A 16,479-nucleotide genomic window follows, 5' to 3' on the forward strand; every position below is an offset into this window, starting at 1 on the left:
TCGATTTCTCTGCTCTGATTATTAGACTTTCAACCATCCACCGAATCCCTACAAAAAGAAACGCGGGGTCAAGTCTGCGACTTCGAATTGAATTTCCTTCTTTTGGAACCCTCTCATCTTTTGGCCAATCCGGACTCCCAAAATGTCTCTACACCGTGTCAGCTCTATGAGCTCTTACGAGCAAGTGGTGCGAGGTTCCTCGCCTGCAAGATCAGAGCACAAGAATATGTCCTTCAACCCCGTGGGCAACGGCAAAGCGCCGGCCTGTAAGGACGAGCCTATGGGGGCGTTTGAAGTCTCGAAGATAAAGAGAATATGTCAGTACTCGTTGACCTGGAGGTAATGAGACGTGGCTGACGGATAAGGATTGCAGTCCAGGTTGTTACCGCCGTCATCTATTGCCTCTTCGCAGCTGGGGTCGTATTTGGATATGCAGCGATTAAACCGGTCCTGATTCAGGAGGGGGTCTACAGTCAGTTCTGTGAGAGAGACGAATTTAGGAGTAGTGAATTGGGGACGACGTGCTACGAGCAGGAAATACGGTAGGCTTTCTGCTACTGGGAAGGCTATGAATCCTGCTGATGCTGGAACTCTGCTAGGCTCAATTTCATGTTCACAACAGCCGCCGTAGCAACAAACGTCTGCGCTCTCCCCGTGGGTACCGTCCTTGATAGGTACGGCCCCCGTATCAGCGGCATCATCGGCAGCATACTTCTCACCATCGGTACTCTCCTCATGGCTTTCGCGACACAACTACCTTTCGATGCATATATTCCGGGGTACCTCTTCCTTGCCCTGGGCGGCCCTTTTATATTCATTTCTTCTTTTCAACTCTCGAACACTTTCCCCCAACATTCAGGCCTCATCCTCGCCTTGCTTACCGGCGCTTTCGACTCATCAAGCGCCGTCTTTCTTTTCTATCGATTGATCTATACGGCGTCTCATGGATCATTTACGCCTCAGAAATTTTTCTTGGTTTATCTAGTCGTTCCTATCTTCATTTTAGTTGTACAAATCCTTGTAATGCCTGCCAACTCTTATAAGACAGTTGGTGAGCTCATAATTCAGGCGGAGGAACGGACCGAGGAGATCGATTCTGCCAACCCGGATGCTGAGAATACAGTGAGGCGGCGCCAGCATCGAGAAAGCGTAGTCTCGGAGACGACATCTCTTCTCGGCAAATCCGCCACTAAACAGCAGACAGAAGAAGAGAAGAAGAAACAGATCAGTGGCGTGTGGGGTGCTCTACACGGTCGCTCGGCTATGCAACAGATCATGACTCCCTGGTTTATTTTCATCGCCTTGTTCACTGTCGTCCAGATGACGAGGATTAATTACTTCGTCGCCACAGTCACAACTCAGTATGAGTACATGCTCCACAGTGACGCTCTGGGTGAGCAAGTCAACCATGTCTTCGATGTCGCTTTACCAGTAGGCGGCGTGCTGAGTATACCATTCATTGGCCTTGTGCTCGATAACACGAGCACCCCTTTCACGCTCGCGTTACTCGTGTTTGTGGCTACAGCGATCGGCGTTCTAGGTCTTCTGCCATTCCTATGGGCTGCTTACGGCAATATCGTACTCTTCGTTCTCTACCGGCCCCTTTACTACACCGCCGTTTCCGACTACGCAGCTAAGGTGTTCGGCTTCCAAACATTTGGCAAGGTTTACGGGCTGATCATCTGCCTGGCCGGTCTGCTCAATTTCTCGCAGTCAGGCCTGGACGCCCTGACTCACAAGGTCTTCCATCGGAATCCGCTGCCTGTCAATATTATATTGTTGGTGGTCGCTTTTGTGGTGGGTGTGGTGCTGGTAGGCTATGTGTATCATCAGAGTAGGCATCTGAAGAGAGATGCTCTAGAAGAGGAGGCCGAAGAGACTGAAGATACCAGAATGCCTGGTGCTGCAAATGGTGCTTGATGAACCCAAAAATGTATTTCGATTTGCTGCCGTCTGGATGCATATATATGTGTGGCTTTGTAATATTTGCATATACCCATCCAGCTATTTCTCTACACCTCACAGAATCACATGTCGATGGTGAAGGCGTGCAAAAGTGAACAAGACAGATGTATTCATTCCATCCTATGTCACTCCTTGTGCTTCCTATCACTGCGTCCGTCACCCATCACTACTTACACTTCCCTATCACGCTCCCGTTTGTATCACCGCTTCTTCTATATCACACTCCCGTCTCGCATCACTTTTGCGTCTATCACTCTATACATAGACATATTCTTCACACGCGTCCGGAAGTGAATCTCTGCAGCATCTCCGCGTATATATTCCCACCGCCGGCTCCAAACTATCCTCCTTCTTTACATACCACTGCATCCTACTCATTAGGCAAGGTACCTGAAAGGGGGCATAGTCTTGTGCATTTCTTGCTCGTCTTGAGTCTGGAGGGGTGTTCTTTTGGGACAAGATACCTGAAAAGCTCAGTGTATCAGGTTGAGAGGTAAGGCAAGGTGTTATACTTTTACAGACTCCTTTCTTATCTTAGGCTAGAATTAACACCTCTTTGTGGTAGCATACCTGAAAAGCTCAGTGTATCAGGTTGAGAGGTAAGGCAAGGTGTTATACTTTCACGCATGTTTGGCTCATCTCAGTTTAGGAACGGCACCTTTTTGTGGCAGCATACCCAAAGTTTCCCGTCATCCAGACAATATGGATGCCAATACTGACAACAAAGGTAGGCAAGCCAACATTTTTTTTGACTCAGAACTTGGCTCACATCAAAGTAGAAACGGCTCGTATGGAAGGGAACGTGCCCTTAGAGTTGGGTACTTCAAATCAGGGAGAGACAGGTGTTGGTCAAGAAGGTAAGGCTGTACACCATGCTTTTGAAAGCACTCTTGGCTCACCATGATTCAGGAATGGCTGGTGTGGGTGGTATCTTACCCACACTAAACCCAATGGCTGCGTCTTTCATGCCACGCAGCCAAATCGCCACCACTGCTGGTCCTGCATCGCCAGCATCTGGTACTCCGACTGTGCGGCCAGCCATTTCGCGTCCTTCGACACCACCTTCGCTGGAACGCTTTGCCAGAGAGCTGAGAGAGCTCAAGTCCGTTGGACTGAGCAACAAAGAGCGTCTGGGGGTGATGCATGATCAGAGGCGCCAGCTTCTGAGTCACATGACTACAGCAAAGGCCGAGATCGACCAGCTTGAGGGTCGACTCCAGGGCGAGGAGTCCATTGACGGATCACAAGACATTCTGAATCGACTCAAAGAGCTCAATGGGCTTCACGAGTGGGCGGGTTATAAGTAAGTGCATGTTTCCGAGCGAATTCTCTCTGATCAAACAATGGTTTTGAGCCGCAAGCAATACACTGGTTTTAGCCCCCGAACCCGTCTTGTGACATGACTTTTTTTTTTGCCTCAGAGAAGCCATGCTGACGCCGAAATGTGCAGGTGGGCAGGTCTAGGGGAGGAGATGACGGATCTGGAGGCAGAGATTGCGATGCCAGGGAGCAGGGAGGATGAGTTCTGGGGGTTGTGATGGGGAGACTGGTGGTTCATGAGTCCAGACAGTCCTTGAGAGCAGGAGCAGGACTAGAGAGAGGGTAATTTGGCTTTGAGATTTCACGGTGGAAGAAGATGGAGTTCAACATGTCACTACTCTGCTCACATGGAGTTGACTACGCACAGTAGCACACAGATGAAAAACTGTGCTTTTTGTGAAAAGCTCAATGAATACATGCACTGATCCAACACGTGCTCATTCAGGTGTTTGATCATTACCAGCACACAAGTAGTACACAAGAGTGACAAGTTGTCGAGTGTCAATACATACACTTACCCTAAACCAAATCACGTTAGGCGTTTTCATGCAAGTTTGACTTCACCCTCCTCTCCTTTTTCTTCCGTAGACCCGCCGTGCGACTCATTTTTGATATGGAGTAGCCATTGGATTTCGCATGGTCTGTCTCTCTGCAGCTGCTTTGGTGAATTAATCAAGCCGGTCTCGCCGGTGAAAGCTCCCTTGCTAGTCGCCTCGGTCGCTACTTTACTGATCGGAGGAAGATATCGCCTCCCGCACCGACGCGGTGAATCGGCCAGTTTTAAACCGACTCCAAGGAACCCAAATTCTCAACATGGATGCCGAGCGGCCCCCATATCCTATCTCTCAAACGCAGGCCAGTGACATTGATCCTCGTCTCCAAGAGTCGGTCCAAGTTCCCCAACAGTATTCAAATCTCCCCCCAATCAGCTACATTCCCGCTCATAGCTTGCCTCCACCACCTCCTCCACCACAGCAGCAACAACAACCATCACAGCACCCCTACAGCGCCCCACACCACTGGCAGCAAGATGATTACAATCCGTATTATGGCCCCCCGCCAGACCAACAGCATCCGCCAATGCAACAGGCCGCTAATTATCAAGCATATCAGACCAATTCGGAGGCGGCTCCATCGTCCGCAGAAGCCGGGTTCAATAATGACACCAAACGGCCGAGAGCCTGTGAGGCGTGCCGCGGACTCAAGGTGAGATGCGAACCGGACCCGGGCACGGGGCCTTGCAAGAGGTGTAGGAAGGCAAACCGCAATTGTGTTATTACGGCCCCGAGTCGAAAGAGGCAGAAGAAGACGGACAGCAGAGTTGCCGAGCTGGAAAGAAAGATTGATGCTCTTACAGCCAGTCTACACGCTACCAAAGAAGGCAATGTCAGCGGAAGCGAAGATGATGGATACGGAGATGGAGACACACCACAGATCGAATCTTCAGATGGCAGATCTAACCAGCCGACTCCCCCATACACTACCACATCGGCTGGTACCAGTCGCAAGAGACGCTTGTCCGAGTATCAACAGAGTGGAAGCTCTGGGTCGCGTCGTTTCAGTGGTTCCGAAGCCATGAGTCAAATCTCTCCGGCTAATGTGGCCAACATGGGGCCGCGACTGTTCGCACCGCCAAAGTCGGAGGCCGGGGGTCCAGATCTCGAGCCAAGAAGAGAGGTAGACGCTGTCATTTACGGAGAGGCAGATGTCGTCGGCCGGGGTATTGTACATGCAGAGACTGCCAATGGGCTTTTCAGGCACTACACCGATCACATGGCACCTCACATGCCGATCGTTGTATTTTCACCTGACGTCAGGCCCGATGCTACACGCAAGAGAAGCCCAGTCCTGTTCCTCGCTATTCTTAGTGTCGCCTCCGGACAAGACTATCCCGACTTACAAGCTACACTCACGAAGGAGATCATGCGAATCCTAGCAGACCGAGTTTTCATCCACGGCGAAAAATCTTTGGAACTGGTCCAAGCTCTGCAGGTAGTCACAATTTGGTACTGGCCTGAGCCTAACGGTGACTCGAAATACTACCAATTCATCTACATGACTGCTATCATGGCGATAGATCTTGGCATGCACAGGAGACAGCCTTTACTAATTGTTAGGAAGGAGCAGATTCTTGGCCTTCCCAAGCCAAAGTCCTACCTGTCCGATCCCTGTACAACCGAATGCAGACGCGCCTGGCTAGGTTGCTACTTGTTGTGTTCGAGGTAAGCCATTCCCGGGCAATTTTGATGTTGAATTCTACAAAGCTGATCGTTCGGAAAATGCAGCATAGCAATGGGAATGAGACGACCAAATCTGGTCCAACCCAGTTCACATACGGAAGACTGCCTCAAAGCTTTAGAGATATCAGAAGATGCTTTCCCATCTGACAAGATTCTCTGTCGATGGGTACAGCTACAAAGGTTAGCAGATGAATTTGCAGCGCAGGCGTCAGCAGAGGAGGATTCCGAAATCACTGTGGAAGCCCGCGACGCCAGGACCCGAAGCGCACACGCACACTTTGCGAAGCAGGTATCGGAGTGGGAGGTGCGCAGTTTTTCCGAGCTCAGATCAAGTAAGCTTTCATCCACCCACCCAGACAAGCCTCTGCATACACAGACTTGGTCAATGCCGTCCAAATCTTCAGTATGACATGGCTAATGTATCTGCAGGGCCACTGTCGTTCGCTCTCAACGTGGTGAATCTCTACATGCACGAATTAGCAATGCAATATTACGTGGGGGTTGAACCTGCCATAGTACCAGGCGCTCGAGGCAAACAACGAATTGAGTCATCTCCGTCTACCATGGCAGACCCGTCGAACACGCCTCTATCCTCGACCCTTGGGATGCTGGACAATTTCCTGGGCCTGAGTGTCCAAGGTTTGCGGAGTTTGCCAGTATTCCAATTTGCTCAGATTGCCCATGGAACCTTGACTCTGACGAAGATATTCAATTTTGGAAAAGCCGACCCGGAATATCGCAAGCAAATGTCGCTCAGCGCGGAAACGGTTGAGCAGTATGTGGGCCGACTGATCGACTTACTGCGTACCGGTGCCGAAGGTGGAAAGTCTCTTCCAGCACACAGCTTTCTAATGGTTCTCCACGCGTCTCTCGATTTGTTCCAGGAGATCAAGCACATGACCCTTGGAGAAATCAAAGAACATTGCGGTGGGAAGTTTCCGGCGACGAACTTTATTCAGATACTCGATCTTCACGAGCCTACGCCCACCCCTAGACAATGGAACTACTTGGGCGATAAGTATCCGCTGGAGAAGGACGTGTTCCCAGAGGGAGCACTGCACCTTCTGAGTGAGGTGGCCGCCATGGGAAAATCGAACGTGAACGGCTACGGAGTGAAGGAAGGCCAACTCGGGCCTCAACAGGTTGCAGCAGCGGCCGAGGCCATGGCAGCGAGTGAGGATGGCTTCGCCAGCGCCGTGCGTAAGATGTCTACGAATGGCGTGTAGCGCATTAGCAGTGGCGGAGGAAGTGCTCGATTGCTTCACCAATCATACAATCCCTGAAGTAAGCATAAGCTGGTGCTTGGCCTGCAGGCTCTACCAAAGCATGGTGTATACACTTCGAGCTTAATAAGTAATAATTCAAGCCTACACCTGCACTGCTGTCTTGCAGTACTTGATACCATTGAACACGCGTTGCACACACTCTATCACTCAAACTCGGCCTCAAGGTGATAGCCAATACTCCTCAACTCCCTTTGACAATTTCAATCGTACCCAACGAACCAATCGCAACCCCACCGCAAGCCATTGTCCCCCAACCTTCCCTTCCCTTCCTCTCCCTTCCCTTCCCTTCCCTTCCCCTCCTTTCCCTTCCCTTCCCTTACCCTCCTTTCCCTTCCCAATAATTCCAACCGACCCGTCTCAGCCAGTCATCCGAAAGCAACAGTACATTCCCGTACCTCCCCCCGACCTCCCACCGACGACAAAAGGGTGAGGCATCCGTCCGTCGGCAACGCTCTTCACGCCAGCGCTAACACCGACACGACTCTCCGACGAAAAGGTCCCAGGGTAGTAATGGCCGTCAAGGACGGACGGAAGCTGCAGACGATGGTGGTTGTGTTCGCGCGGGGGGTCAGGGGAGGCGGGGTGACGGGGTGGTTTGGTGGGGGGGGGGGATCAGGGTGGGATGAGGTGGATGTGATGTGATGGATGGTCATTCGCTACGGTGTCAATATCTATCGGGAAGGGATTGGGGTAGGTAGGGTTGTGCTTGATTCCGTCGTGGTTTCGATGTTGTGGAATGGCGATTTCCCAAAAGACGAGCCCGACCGAGTGCGATAGATACGGTGGAGACTGGGTATCAAAAAATAGAGAGATCCGAAGGAAGTATGTCTCAAATCTTGCTCGAAGCACCACCCTCCCTCTCAATCAACCTGATCGGCTCCATGTCAATCTTCTTATGATAAGTGTCCACCCCGATCAGCCTCGCCTCCCACACATCCCCGACCCTCCACCCGCCCTCCTTCAGCGTGATGGCACTATCCTTCAACTGCACCTTGATGTTCCACACCCTGGCCCAGCCCGGATGGTGCCCGCGCCGCGCCCGGCCGTCAATCGTCGTCACCTCGAACGTCTCGGGCAGACTCGCTTCGTGGAAGTAAAAGGCCCGGAAGAGCGCCTGGCAGATCCAGTGGCGGGTCGATGCCGTCTTGGCGAGCTTGATTTTCTTCTCGCGGTGGATCGCGCCGCCCGCGTACTCTTCGACCTGGGCGCGCGAGAAGGGCAGGTAGGATCCGTCAGTGCTGCCGACGAGGGAGGTGCCGGTGGCGGCTTCGTGCCGGAGGGCAGCTTCGATCTGCCAGTGCGCGTACAAGTCGATGTAGCGGCGCAGCGGGGAGGTGGCTTTGCAGTAGGCCGGGAGGCCAAGGGTGGGGTGTTCGAGAGGCCGGTCGGAGGCTTGGGCTTGGCCGACGAGGCGCATGTAGCGGAGGAGGTCGCTTTGCTCCGCGTGGCCGTATTTGGCGATTTTGGGGTCGAGGACTTCGCGCTTGAAGACTTCGGGCGAGGAGGCCGGTTCGGGGTTGCGGAGGATGCCTCGGTAGGGGATGGGGATGTTGCGGTCGGAGCACCAGGAGGCGCCGACGTCGCCGGCTATGATCATGAGGTCGGAGACCATTTTGGCGACCAGGCCGTAGGTTTCTGTCGTCCTTTGTAGAGCGATGATCGGGTCGCCTTCGAATTGTCGCACGTTCTCGTCTTTGATCTTAAAGTATTTCTTCTTTAGGTGTCTGGAGGTATAGACTACCGGATACGTGTGTGCTATGCGGCTTGATGAATAGAATTCCGGGGCTCCAGCCTGGGCTCGCTTGTGACGAGCGGCTTCACCAAGCTCGAGCAGCTTGTGCAGTAGGTTGATGTGCCCAGGATCCGTCAACGTTTTGGCTGTCTGGCCTGAATCGTCGAAACGCTGAACAGGCATGCGTCCGCCCACGGTCAATATTGACACAGTCTCCAACTCTTCGTCGGTCTCTGCCAAGCCGAGGCCCTGGCCCACCATTTGAGGCGTAAGATAATGGACGTTGCGTACGATCCCGGGTGTAACCTTCTTCTCGAGCATGTCACCATCTGCCGAGAACTTTGCGCTAAAAGTGATGCAAGGCCGATCATTTGCAAGACTGAGTTGGTCATATGTCACCTTCGGGTTCAGCATAGGGTACTTCCTTTCTGGGAAGTAGACCGATTCTGCAAGCGACGCAGCGTGCTTTGCCATGGCCGAGTCAGGAGTGATGAAAGCAGATGGGTTGGCGACGTGGACATGCACCCAATGCGCAGATGGATCACCATCAACACGCTCCAAAGAAATTCCATCGTCACGTTCCAGAGTCTCCGCACTGTCGATGCAGAAAACCGGCATGTCACCCCAGTCCCTTCTCAAGCCCTCCATGGAATCCCTCGACTTAAACATCCTGGCCTCTTTACGAGCATCCATCAATAATCGGCTTGCCTCTCCGGAGCCAAAATCGTGCCCAGGAAGTTTCAGGTTTCTGATATTGTACACGGTCCTGTTCTCCCACGGCGTAACGACGCCTAATTCCTGAAGTAGAGTGAACCCCCTGGATTCATTCAGCTCAAAACCTCCATACATTCCTATGGCACGAAGGATCATGGGACCCAAAGATGCCAGGTATGTATAAGTATTGACGTATGCCGACGTCGCCCACACGTCAAGATAATGAATTATGATTTTCTCATTATCGTCGAATTCTTGCATATCTTTCTCTATATAAGGTTTGCCCCCAAACTCCTTGTCGATGTCTATTCTAATCGAGCTTGGACCAATCAAACCCGATTTTGAAAGAGGTCTTGTCTGTCGGCTTTGCTGTATAGCAGCTCGAGCTTTCTTCACGAACGTTGCAATTGGACTGAGCGAACGCGTTGTCGCCATCAACGTGGAATCAATGCTGGACATCGATTCATTGGTCGTGTCTTGGATTATCGCTTCTTGATACTCACGAACCCACTGTCTGACTTGAGAAATGTACTTCAAGCCTTGCTGAGGATAAATCTCGTATACCGGATTCTGACGGTAGTTCAGGAAATCCCACGTAATATTCTGACATTGGCTTATAGCTCTATGAATGGTCCACATCATCGGTTGAGTAAGTTCGGAAGGGTCTTGTTTCATCAAGACCTTCAGGGCAATATCTTTGAGCGACATATATGTTCGATCTGCGAAGGCTTCAGAGGGAGCAATAATCTCGTAAAGGCGGTTGATTCTATCGGCATGCTTTCTGAACACAGCGTCGGCGGTCTGGTGGAAGAGCGACATCTGCTCTATGACCTTAGCTCCAGCACCTCGGGGAGCATGGACATCAACGGGTTGGAGACGATTCATCTTCTCCTCGGCAACCTCCTCAGAGGGGAGATACGGAAGAATTTCATTCAAATCATCCGGATCCACAAACCGCGAGACTCCCCACCGTGCGACCCCTGACTCTCGGTTGACCCATTCACCTCGAATAGTGTAGAATTGGCACTGGTCGGCCACGTTTCGAACAAAGATGGCCAAGACTGGCTCCGAGGCCGTTCTGTAATCGTCAGTCTGCACTGCCTTCCACTGTCTCGGCGTAAGACTCACACTAGTTCGACTAGATCACCTCGTCGAAGAAAGACTTGATGAGCGAAGATGTCCGGAATTCGCTCTTCAGATCCGAAGTCTACGTCGTCATCATCTTCCATTTTCTCGTCCTGGGCAATGGCGGTAAAGCTCTCGTCTTCGCCTGACTGGGTGAATAGGTTCTGGGTGTCGCTAAGCGTACTTGAGGGAGGCCGACCTGACGTATCAGCCAAAGTAATGTCGTGTTGCTCCTGCCACAATCTGAGCGCCTCTCGGATGCCTCCAGAGTTGTGTTTGAAGAGCCCATCTGGATTCGTTCCAATAACGGTGGGGTCGATCGGGGCATCAGCCCGGGGAGCCTGACTCTGTGAAAGGCCTTAGTATGTGAAAGAAAAAGCAGTCTTTTTCACTTACAGTTGCAGTACCATAGTGCCTGTTTGGGGCCTTAGGAGTCCTGGTCGAGAACGGTGTTTTCGATGACTTCATGCTCTGACGATTCGACATCTGGCTCCCACCTAAAGCAAACTGTCGAATCAAGCGATCCTGAGGAGATAAGAGGGTGCTTGAAGTTAACGCCCCAATCTCTCTAGTGGGATTTGGCAACTTTGACGTAGGAAGGTCTCTGGACTCGTCCAGCAAGGGTGTCAATGCGTCAAGAAAAACTTCATCTGCATTTGTTGAACCCTTGCCTAAGGGAGGGCCAGCTTTGCGTATCAAACGAGTTTTTTTATTCCCTTTGGCCACATAATTGATAGCTGACGCCTTAGGCTCAGACAAGTATATCCTCGGAACCGAGTCTGGTCTGCTAGACAAGACCCTCCTCGAAACCAGGTCCGATTCGTTAGACAAGACCCTCCTCGGAACCCGGTCCGGCCTGTTTGTAGTTTTAGACGAGTGCTTCCACCGAGCCAGGTTCCGTTTACGCCTAGACTCAGATAAGGCCTTCCTCCGAACCAGTTTCCGTTCACGCCTAGACTCAAACAAGGCCTTCTTCCTCCGAACCCGGTCCAACTTAACGTTATCCTCTGACGAGATCTTTTTCAGAACCAGGTCCGGTCCCTGAGACAAGACCTGCTCCGAAACCAGGTCCTGTTCATGCGTGGACATAGACAAATGCTTCCTCCGAGCCAGGTCCGGTTCACGCCTAGACTCAGACGAGGCCTTCCTCGCATCCAGGTCCATTTTATAGGTATCCTCAGACAAGACCTTCCTCAGAACCGTGCCCGTTTTATGCTCAGCCTCAGACAAGACCTCCTTCGCATCCAGGTCCAGGTTAGACTTAGACTCCTTCGAGTACTTCGTCAGAACCAAAATTGGGACTATTCGTACACGAGGCGTGTGATCGCTTCGCCTCGATTGGGATTGGGATTGTGATTGTGACTCAGTGTTCACAGCCACCGGTCGACCATTGTTCATCACCCGTATACGAGGCTTGCGAGCGCCTTGCATCGTTGCGGGTTTCATTTTAATCAAGCTTCTTGGGCCGGTAAATTTGTGAACTGGGCGTATAGGGGGGAAATGAGACTCCAACGTGTCTCGGATCATATGCCGTAGTATATGGCTATAGGGAGCGATGTAGGTCTTCTCCGGGACGTCTGGTATGCCGGCCGGACTGGTGGAGCTGTAACGAGGTAGGTCCAGCGCGCAGCGCCAGCATGGTTGGCCGGCTCTTCTGGCGTCTAGGACCGCCCTGAGTCTCTGTCTGGCTGCCATGATCGTAGCAGGCGAGGGCAACCCTCGAGGAAAAAGGAGCATATGATGACAGGAATGGCAATCGAAGCTCCTCAGGACAAAACTTTCGTCGATAGGGCTGAAAGTCTTGGCGCTTTTCTCCGCCCTCTGCGGACTGGGACTGGTTTGCTCTACCTATATAGACTCATGAACCACATCCAACGTAAGTCTTCGCATTCCTTCGTTATTCAATTAATTCCGGCACGCATGATGAGCATCAAAAACAATAGCATGTATTATCCGAAGAAGCGCCTTGTGGCTTCCATTCAGAGAAACACACCATCCTGACTCTCAACCACCCCCCTCGTCTACTCTTTTCCCTAGCCAATCTGTCAAATATCCACTGACCTCAACACCCCCGACCAGATGTCCGGAAAGCCTCCCTCAGAACACTTCCGCCTCCTCTACTTCGCCTCCGCCGCCTCCTTCACCCGCAAATCCTCTGATACTTTCCCCGCTCCACTGCCTATCAGCGACCTGTTCAGCGTTCTGGAGAAGAAGTATTCGGGAATGACAAAGGCGGTGCTAGACAGCTGCGCTGTGACTGTGAACTTGGAGTATGTGGACGTCGAAGAAGAGAGTGGCAAGGAGAAAGCGGGCGTGGTGATCAAGGAGGGGGATGAGGTGGCGATTATACCACCTGTGAGCTCTGGTTGAAGATGCAAGGACGATGAAGAGTATACATGTGTTAGGGAGAGCTGTTGGGTTGCGAGGATGTGGCACGTCCACTGGTTGAAAGAGCAACCAGGGTAGGAGAGCACTTGGGAGAAATATGCCGCCAGGACGACAAGTGTGCTTGGTGCTTGAATCGTGCTATTCAAGTCGTCTAGACTTGTCCCAAGGAAGATTCACCGCTACGAGATCACGAGTGAGGATGCAAGAGTGATGGACGGCAATCGAAGAAGACGGAGAGATGGCAAACATATTGACGGTTAGATGGGATCAAGATATCGTTGAGCTATATGATACAAGTGCGTGCGTGGACCACAGTCGCAGCTTCAAGTGGTGTCATAAAACAGCGAGAAATTTTGCTTCAGATCCACCGGTCCTCGGTGGAATTGACTGCTGAATTCTGTATCGGACTGCCAAGCAAAATCGGGACTGCTCCTTCGAAGAATAGATACAAAGTACTTCCCCGGAAAGACACACTTCCGGGTTCCCAGATCAAATCGTCTGCCGATCTTCCCCGCCGTTGGTGAACGGGATCCAGAGAAACCCTCCGGCTCCCAATCACCGCCGCGGTTCCAACATCCTGCAGCAGGTTCGATCTGGAAGTCTTGGATGATTGACTGGTGCCCCGGTCGATCGAAAGTCCTCAATCACTGGCAGTCACTACCTTGTCGATAACCCCACGTGCTCAGGATGTACATTCGCTGAGGCGGCGATAAGGCTGCCTCGGAGTGGAGTCTAGGATCGGAGGGATAGTCAGAGGGTGAAAGAGAGGGGAAGAGGGGGAAGTAGAGGAAGTGGAGGAAGGTTAGGTACTATTGTGAAAGATAGAATACTACATCCTCCTGCTCAATGGGAGCTTTAATCAATCTGGGGGTGTTGAGATCATTGGGTTACAGGAAGAATGGATACAGAAGCGTACTTGTCCTAGGTACTTTAATAGAGGAGTTTGTGTGAGAGCAGCCAAAGATTTCATGGCGAGGAAGTTCAAGGCACTGAGGCCGACGCTAGCCGGCAGATACTGGCTCTACTAATACACGTGGGCGGCATTGCCGGCATCCGGTATCGTCACTAGCGTTGGCTACGTTGTAAAAACTATCAAAACCGGCAACCAATTCAACCAATCAGCGTGGTAAATCATTATCATATCTATGATGAGTGAGGATCATATCGGACTCCCCTTACATCCGAAAATGTTTTATGAATACTCCTCTAAATAATGCAAATCTTGGTCATTACATGAATTGTCACGCTATGCGCTAATGCCGTGCAAATAAGGTAGTATGGTAGATTTCGTTGGCTGAAAGTGCCAAGAGAACAAACCTGGAGCTTCCAAAAGGTGGAGAGGCGTCATAACGGTTTGCGAGCGTATACAACGTTTCTGTCAAGCTTGTCAATCCTGCCGCTCAAACATAGCGACGAAGGGCTGGAAGTACAACATACATCGTTTGATAAGCATGATGCTTTGGATCCACAAGGGAAGTGCGCATTCGCGCCGTCCACGCCTTGACTTCATCAGACGTCCACTGCTCTCAGTCAGCCATCGCCCTTCGCGACTCCCCCCTTCTCGGAATCAAGAGATGGCGCTCGGCACAGAATGCTAACTCACCCCACAGTACTGCGTCAACAGCCGTAACGTCCAAGCATCTAATCCCTCAAGCCAATGCTGCATATTCCAGCGTCCGATATCCTTCAATTTGCGATCAACAGGCCATTCACCAATAGGCCACTTGTATTGCTTCTCCACTACGTTGACGAAGCCCGCCTCCTCAATCATAGTCTTGATGTGTGGCGCTATCATGATATTCTTCCCAAAATTATGGCTGGCTTCTTTGGCGAGGTCTGAGCACTGATGCATTATGTCGCCTGGAGCGATGGAACCGTCATCCGATAGTAAAGCTGGGCGGGGTTCGCTGTGTTCGATGTAGCCACCAGGGGCGATATGGCTGCGCGGGGTCAACGTCAGCTTGAGAGAGCCAGGCGGTAATTTCCAGCCTCACTCACTCGAAGCATTCTTTGTAGAAGGCGGGCCAGTCGGCAATGCTAGCGTATAGGAATCGGACGTGGACGTAGTCGAAGTGGTTAGGAGGGTAGATCCACTCGCTGCAGCAGTCGTCGATCTCGAACAGGAGATTTGGGGCCGGAGTTGCCCTGAAGGTTGGGGAAAGATCGGTCCCTGAGTTGACGTGTCAGTACAGACACTTTTATGATGGTTGCTTGGTGGTCTACCAATCACTTCTGCTTCCGGAAACTTGTCGGCGACGTCCCTGCGAGACATCAGCCACGTCATCTCCGAGGTCGAGTTGTAGACCATACGATGCCCATATCCCAATGCCGGTGCCCACGTCCATGACTCGCTTTGGATTGTTTATCGGTGCGAGGAATAGCTTGTTGTTGAGCGTCAGGATAAACATATGATGCCTGCGATTCCAGGTCGACTCGTTAGAACCGTTAAATAGAATAAGCAATTTATGGGTAGACTCACGCATATAGGTCGAGTCGTAGAGCTTCATCGTCATGAGGAATCCAGTACTCACCATCGCCTGACTCCATCAGCAAGCCCTTTCGGTCCCAATTGCGATATGAGATGTCCAAACGTACGGTAGGTGTGATACCTTCTATCGTTCTCAAGCCGGTAGTGCTTCAGGTCGCTATCCAAGGACATTCGGCTACCATGGAATCAGAGGGTATTTGCTTTGCGGGGATAAGATCTAGTTGCTCACGAAGAGTCTCCGAAGATTGAGCCAGCGTCTTCATCGTCGTTGTATCTCGAATCCTACCGTTGCATCAGTGCTGAGGAGAGTGCAAAGGAGAAGGCTGATGTCACAATGGGGATATCATCACTGCCTGAAGCCATCCATGTGGCTCGAGCCGAGTGCCTTGCCGAAGCTCTTGGTATATATTTATGGAACAGGTGGGATGTGAAGGCTCAGGTGTCGGTTTTGCAGTTGGCGAAGGCGCAGGCGGAATTGAGTGTGGGGAAGAGGGTGCGGAGGTGAAAAAATGGAAAGACTGGGGGGGGAGATAGAGAGGTCGAAATCATGAGGGATGTCAGAGTAGGATTGCCACATCATCAAGGTTAGTTAGTGATGGGACTATTTGTCCATCGGAGGGGTTGATTTATTTCATGGCGTCGAGATTTGAGAGGGGAAAAGCTTGATGCAGCGATTAAAAGATTTTGGCGTTGGAACTGAACCAGGGATTTGCATTGAACACCTGGGAATCCGGTACCTTGGAAGCCAATCAAAAAGCCGGAAATACTACCTCCGGACGGAACCAGGAGCGGGAACATTCTGTCGGTAAAACTCTCCACAGAGTGGGGAATTCTTGTCCCACACTTCTGGGTTTGGGGCTCGTGGGGCTCGACCGTGTCCTTGGGCTTCAGGGACCAGGGTGTTGTTGTTGTTGTGCCTTCCTTTTCACCACGGCACGCGGCATTGATCTGCACGATCATCGTCGGGCTCGCGCTTCTTCTTCATGCCGGTAATCTAATATGGAGACATATAAGGTACTTTAGAGACATGTGGGAAACGTCATCCCCGGCACCACCGAATTTCGAGTCCATTGGAACTGCCAGCAAATGAGCGGGCGAAAGATAAGCTCATGCAGCTTTTGAATGTGCAGCGCAAAGTCTGACGGTGGTGTGAAAAACCGTTGAAGCAACTACCCCAACTTGTTGAGCGATTAACTTTTGGAGATGCACAAAGACGACAGC

General features: G+C 51.6%; 6 protein-coding genes across 6 annotated transcripts; 4 read left to right on the top strand and 2 right to left on the bottom strand.

The window, feature by feature from the left end:
- Positions 1-142: 142 nt before the first annotated feature.
- HO173_004409 (uncharacterized protein) lies at positions 143-1,920 on the top strand (the record flags this gene model as incomplete). Its single annotated transcript, XM_037306333.1, has 3 exons — positions 143-317; positions 374-542; positions 600-1,920. The coding sequence occupies 3 exons, from the start codon at positions 143-145 to the stop codon at positions 1,918-1,920; spliced, it is 1,665 nt and encodes a 554-aa protein (XP_037166843.1).
- A 747-nt stretch (positions 1,921-2,667) lies between these two features.
- On the top strand, positions 2,668-3,503 carry HO173_004410 (uncharacterized protein; the record flags this gene model as incomplete). The annotated part of the gene is made up of 4 exons (XM_037306334.1): positions 2,668-2,692; positions 2,745-2,822; positions 2,875-3,268; positions 3,416-3,503. 4 exons carry the CDS (start codon positions 2,668-2,670, stop codon positions 3,501-3,503), a joined length of 585 nt encoding a protein of 194 aa, XP_037166844.1.
- Positions 3,504-4,098: 595 nt separating this feature from the next.
- HO173_004411 (uncharacterized protein) lies at positions 4,099-6,751 on the top strand (the record flags this gene model as incomplete). The annotated part of the gene is made up of 3 exons (XM_037306335.1): positions 4,099-5,507; positions 5,571-5,857; positions 5,955-6,751. The coding sequence occupies 3 exons, from the start codon at positions 4,099-4,101 to the stop codon at positions 6,749-6,751; spliced, it is 2,493 nt and encodes an 830-aa protein (XP_037166845.1).
- An 889-nt stretch (positions 6,752-7,640) lies between these two features.
- HO173_004412 (uncharacterized protein) lies at positions 7,641-12,077 on the bottom strand (the record flags this gene model as incomplete). The annotated part of the gene is made up of 3 exons (XM_037306336.1): positions 7,641-10,335; positions 10,386-10,729; positions 10,779-12,077. The coding sequence occupies 3 exons, from the start codon at positions 12,075-12,077 to the stop codon at positions 7,641-7,643; spliced, it is 4,338 nt and encodes a 1,445-aa protein (XP_037166846.1).
- Positions 12,078-12,326: 249 nt separating this feature from the next.
- Positions 12,327-12,752, top strand: HO173_004413 (uncharacterized protein; the record flags this gene model as incomplete). The annotated part of the gene is made up of 2 exons (XM_037306337.1): positions 12,327-12,350; positions 12,462-12,752. 2 exons carry the CDS (start codon positions 12,327-12,329, stop codon positions 12,750-12,752), a joined length of 315 nt encoding a protein of 104 aa, XP_037166847.1.
- A 1,362-nt stretch (positions 12,753-14,114) lies between these two features.
- Positions 14,115-16,218, bottom strand: HO173_004414 (uncharacterized protein; the record flags this gene model as incomplete). Its single annotated transcript, XM_037306338.1, has 10 exons — positions 14,115-14,145; positions 14,208-14,290; positions 14,374-14,710; positions 14,769-14,940; positions 14,994-15,031; positions 15,081-15,185; positions 15,250-15,307; positions 15,366-15,433; positions 15,488-15,540; positions 15,961-16,218. The coding sequence occupies 10 exons, from the start codon at positions 16,216-16,218 to the stop codon at positions 14,115-14,117; spliced, it is 1,203 nt and encodes a 400-aa protein (XP_037166848.1).
- Positions 16,219-16,479: the final 261 nt, after the last annotated feature.

The sequence above is a fragment of the Letharia columbiana genome, assembly GCF_014066305.1.
Source record: "Letharia columbiana isolate WasteWater2 chromosome Unknown Sc0000011_s2, whole genome shotgun sequence".
Taxonomy (NCBI): domain Eukaryota; kingdom Fungi; phylum Ascomycota; class Lecanoromycetes; order Lecanorales; family Parmeliaceae; genus Letharia; species Letharia columbiana.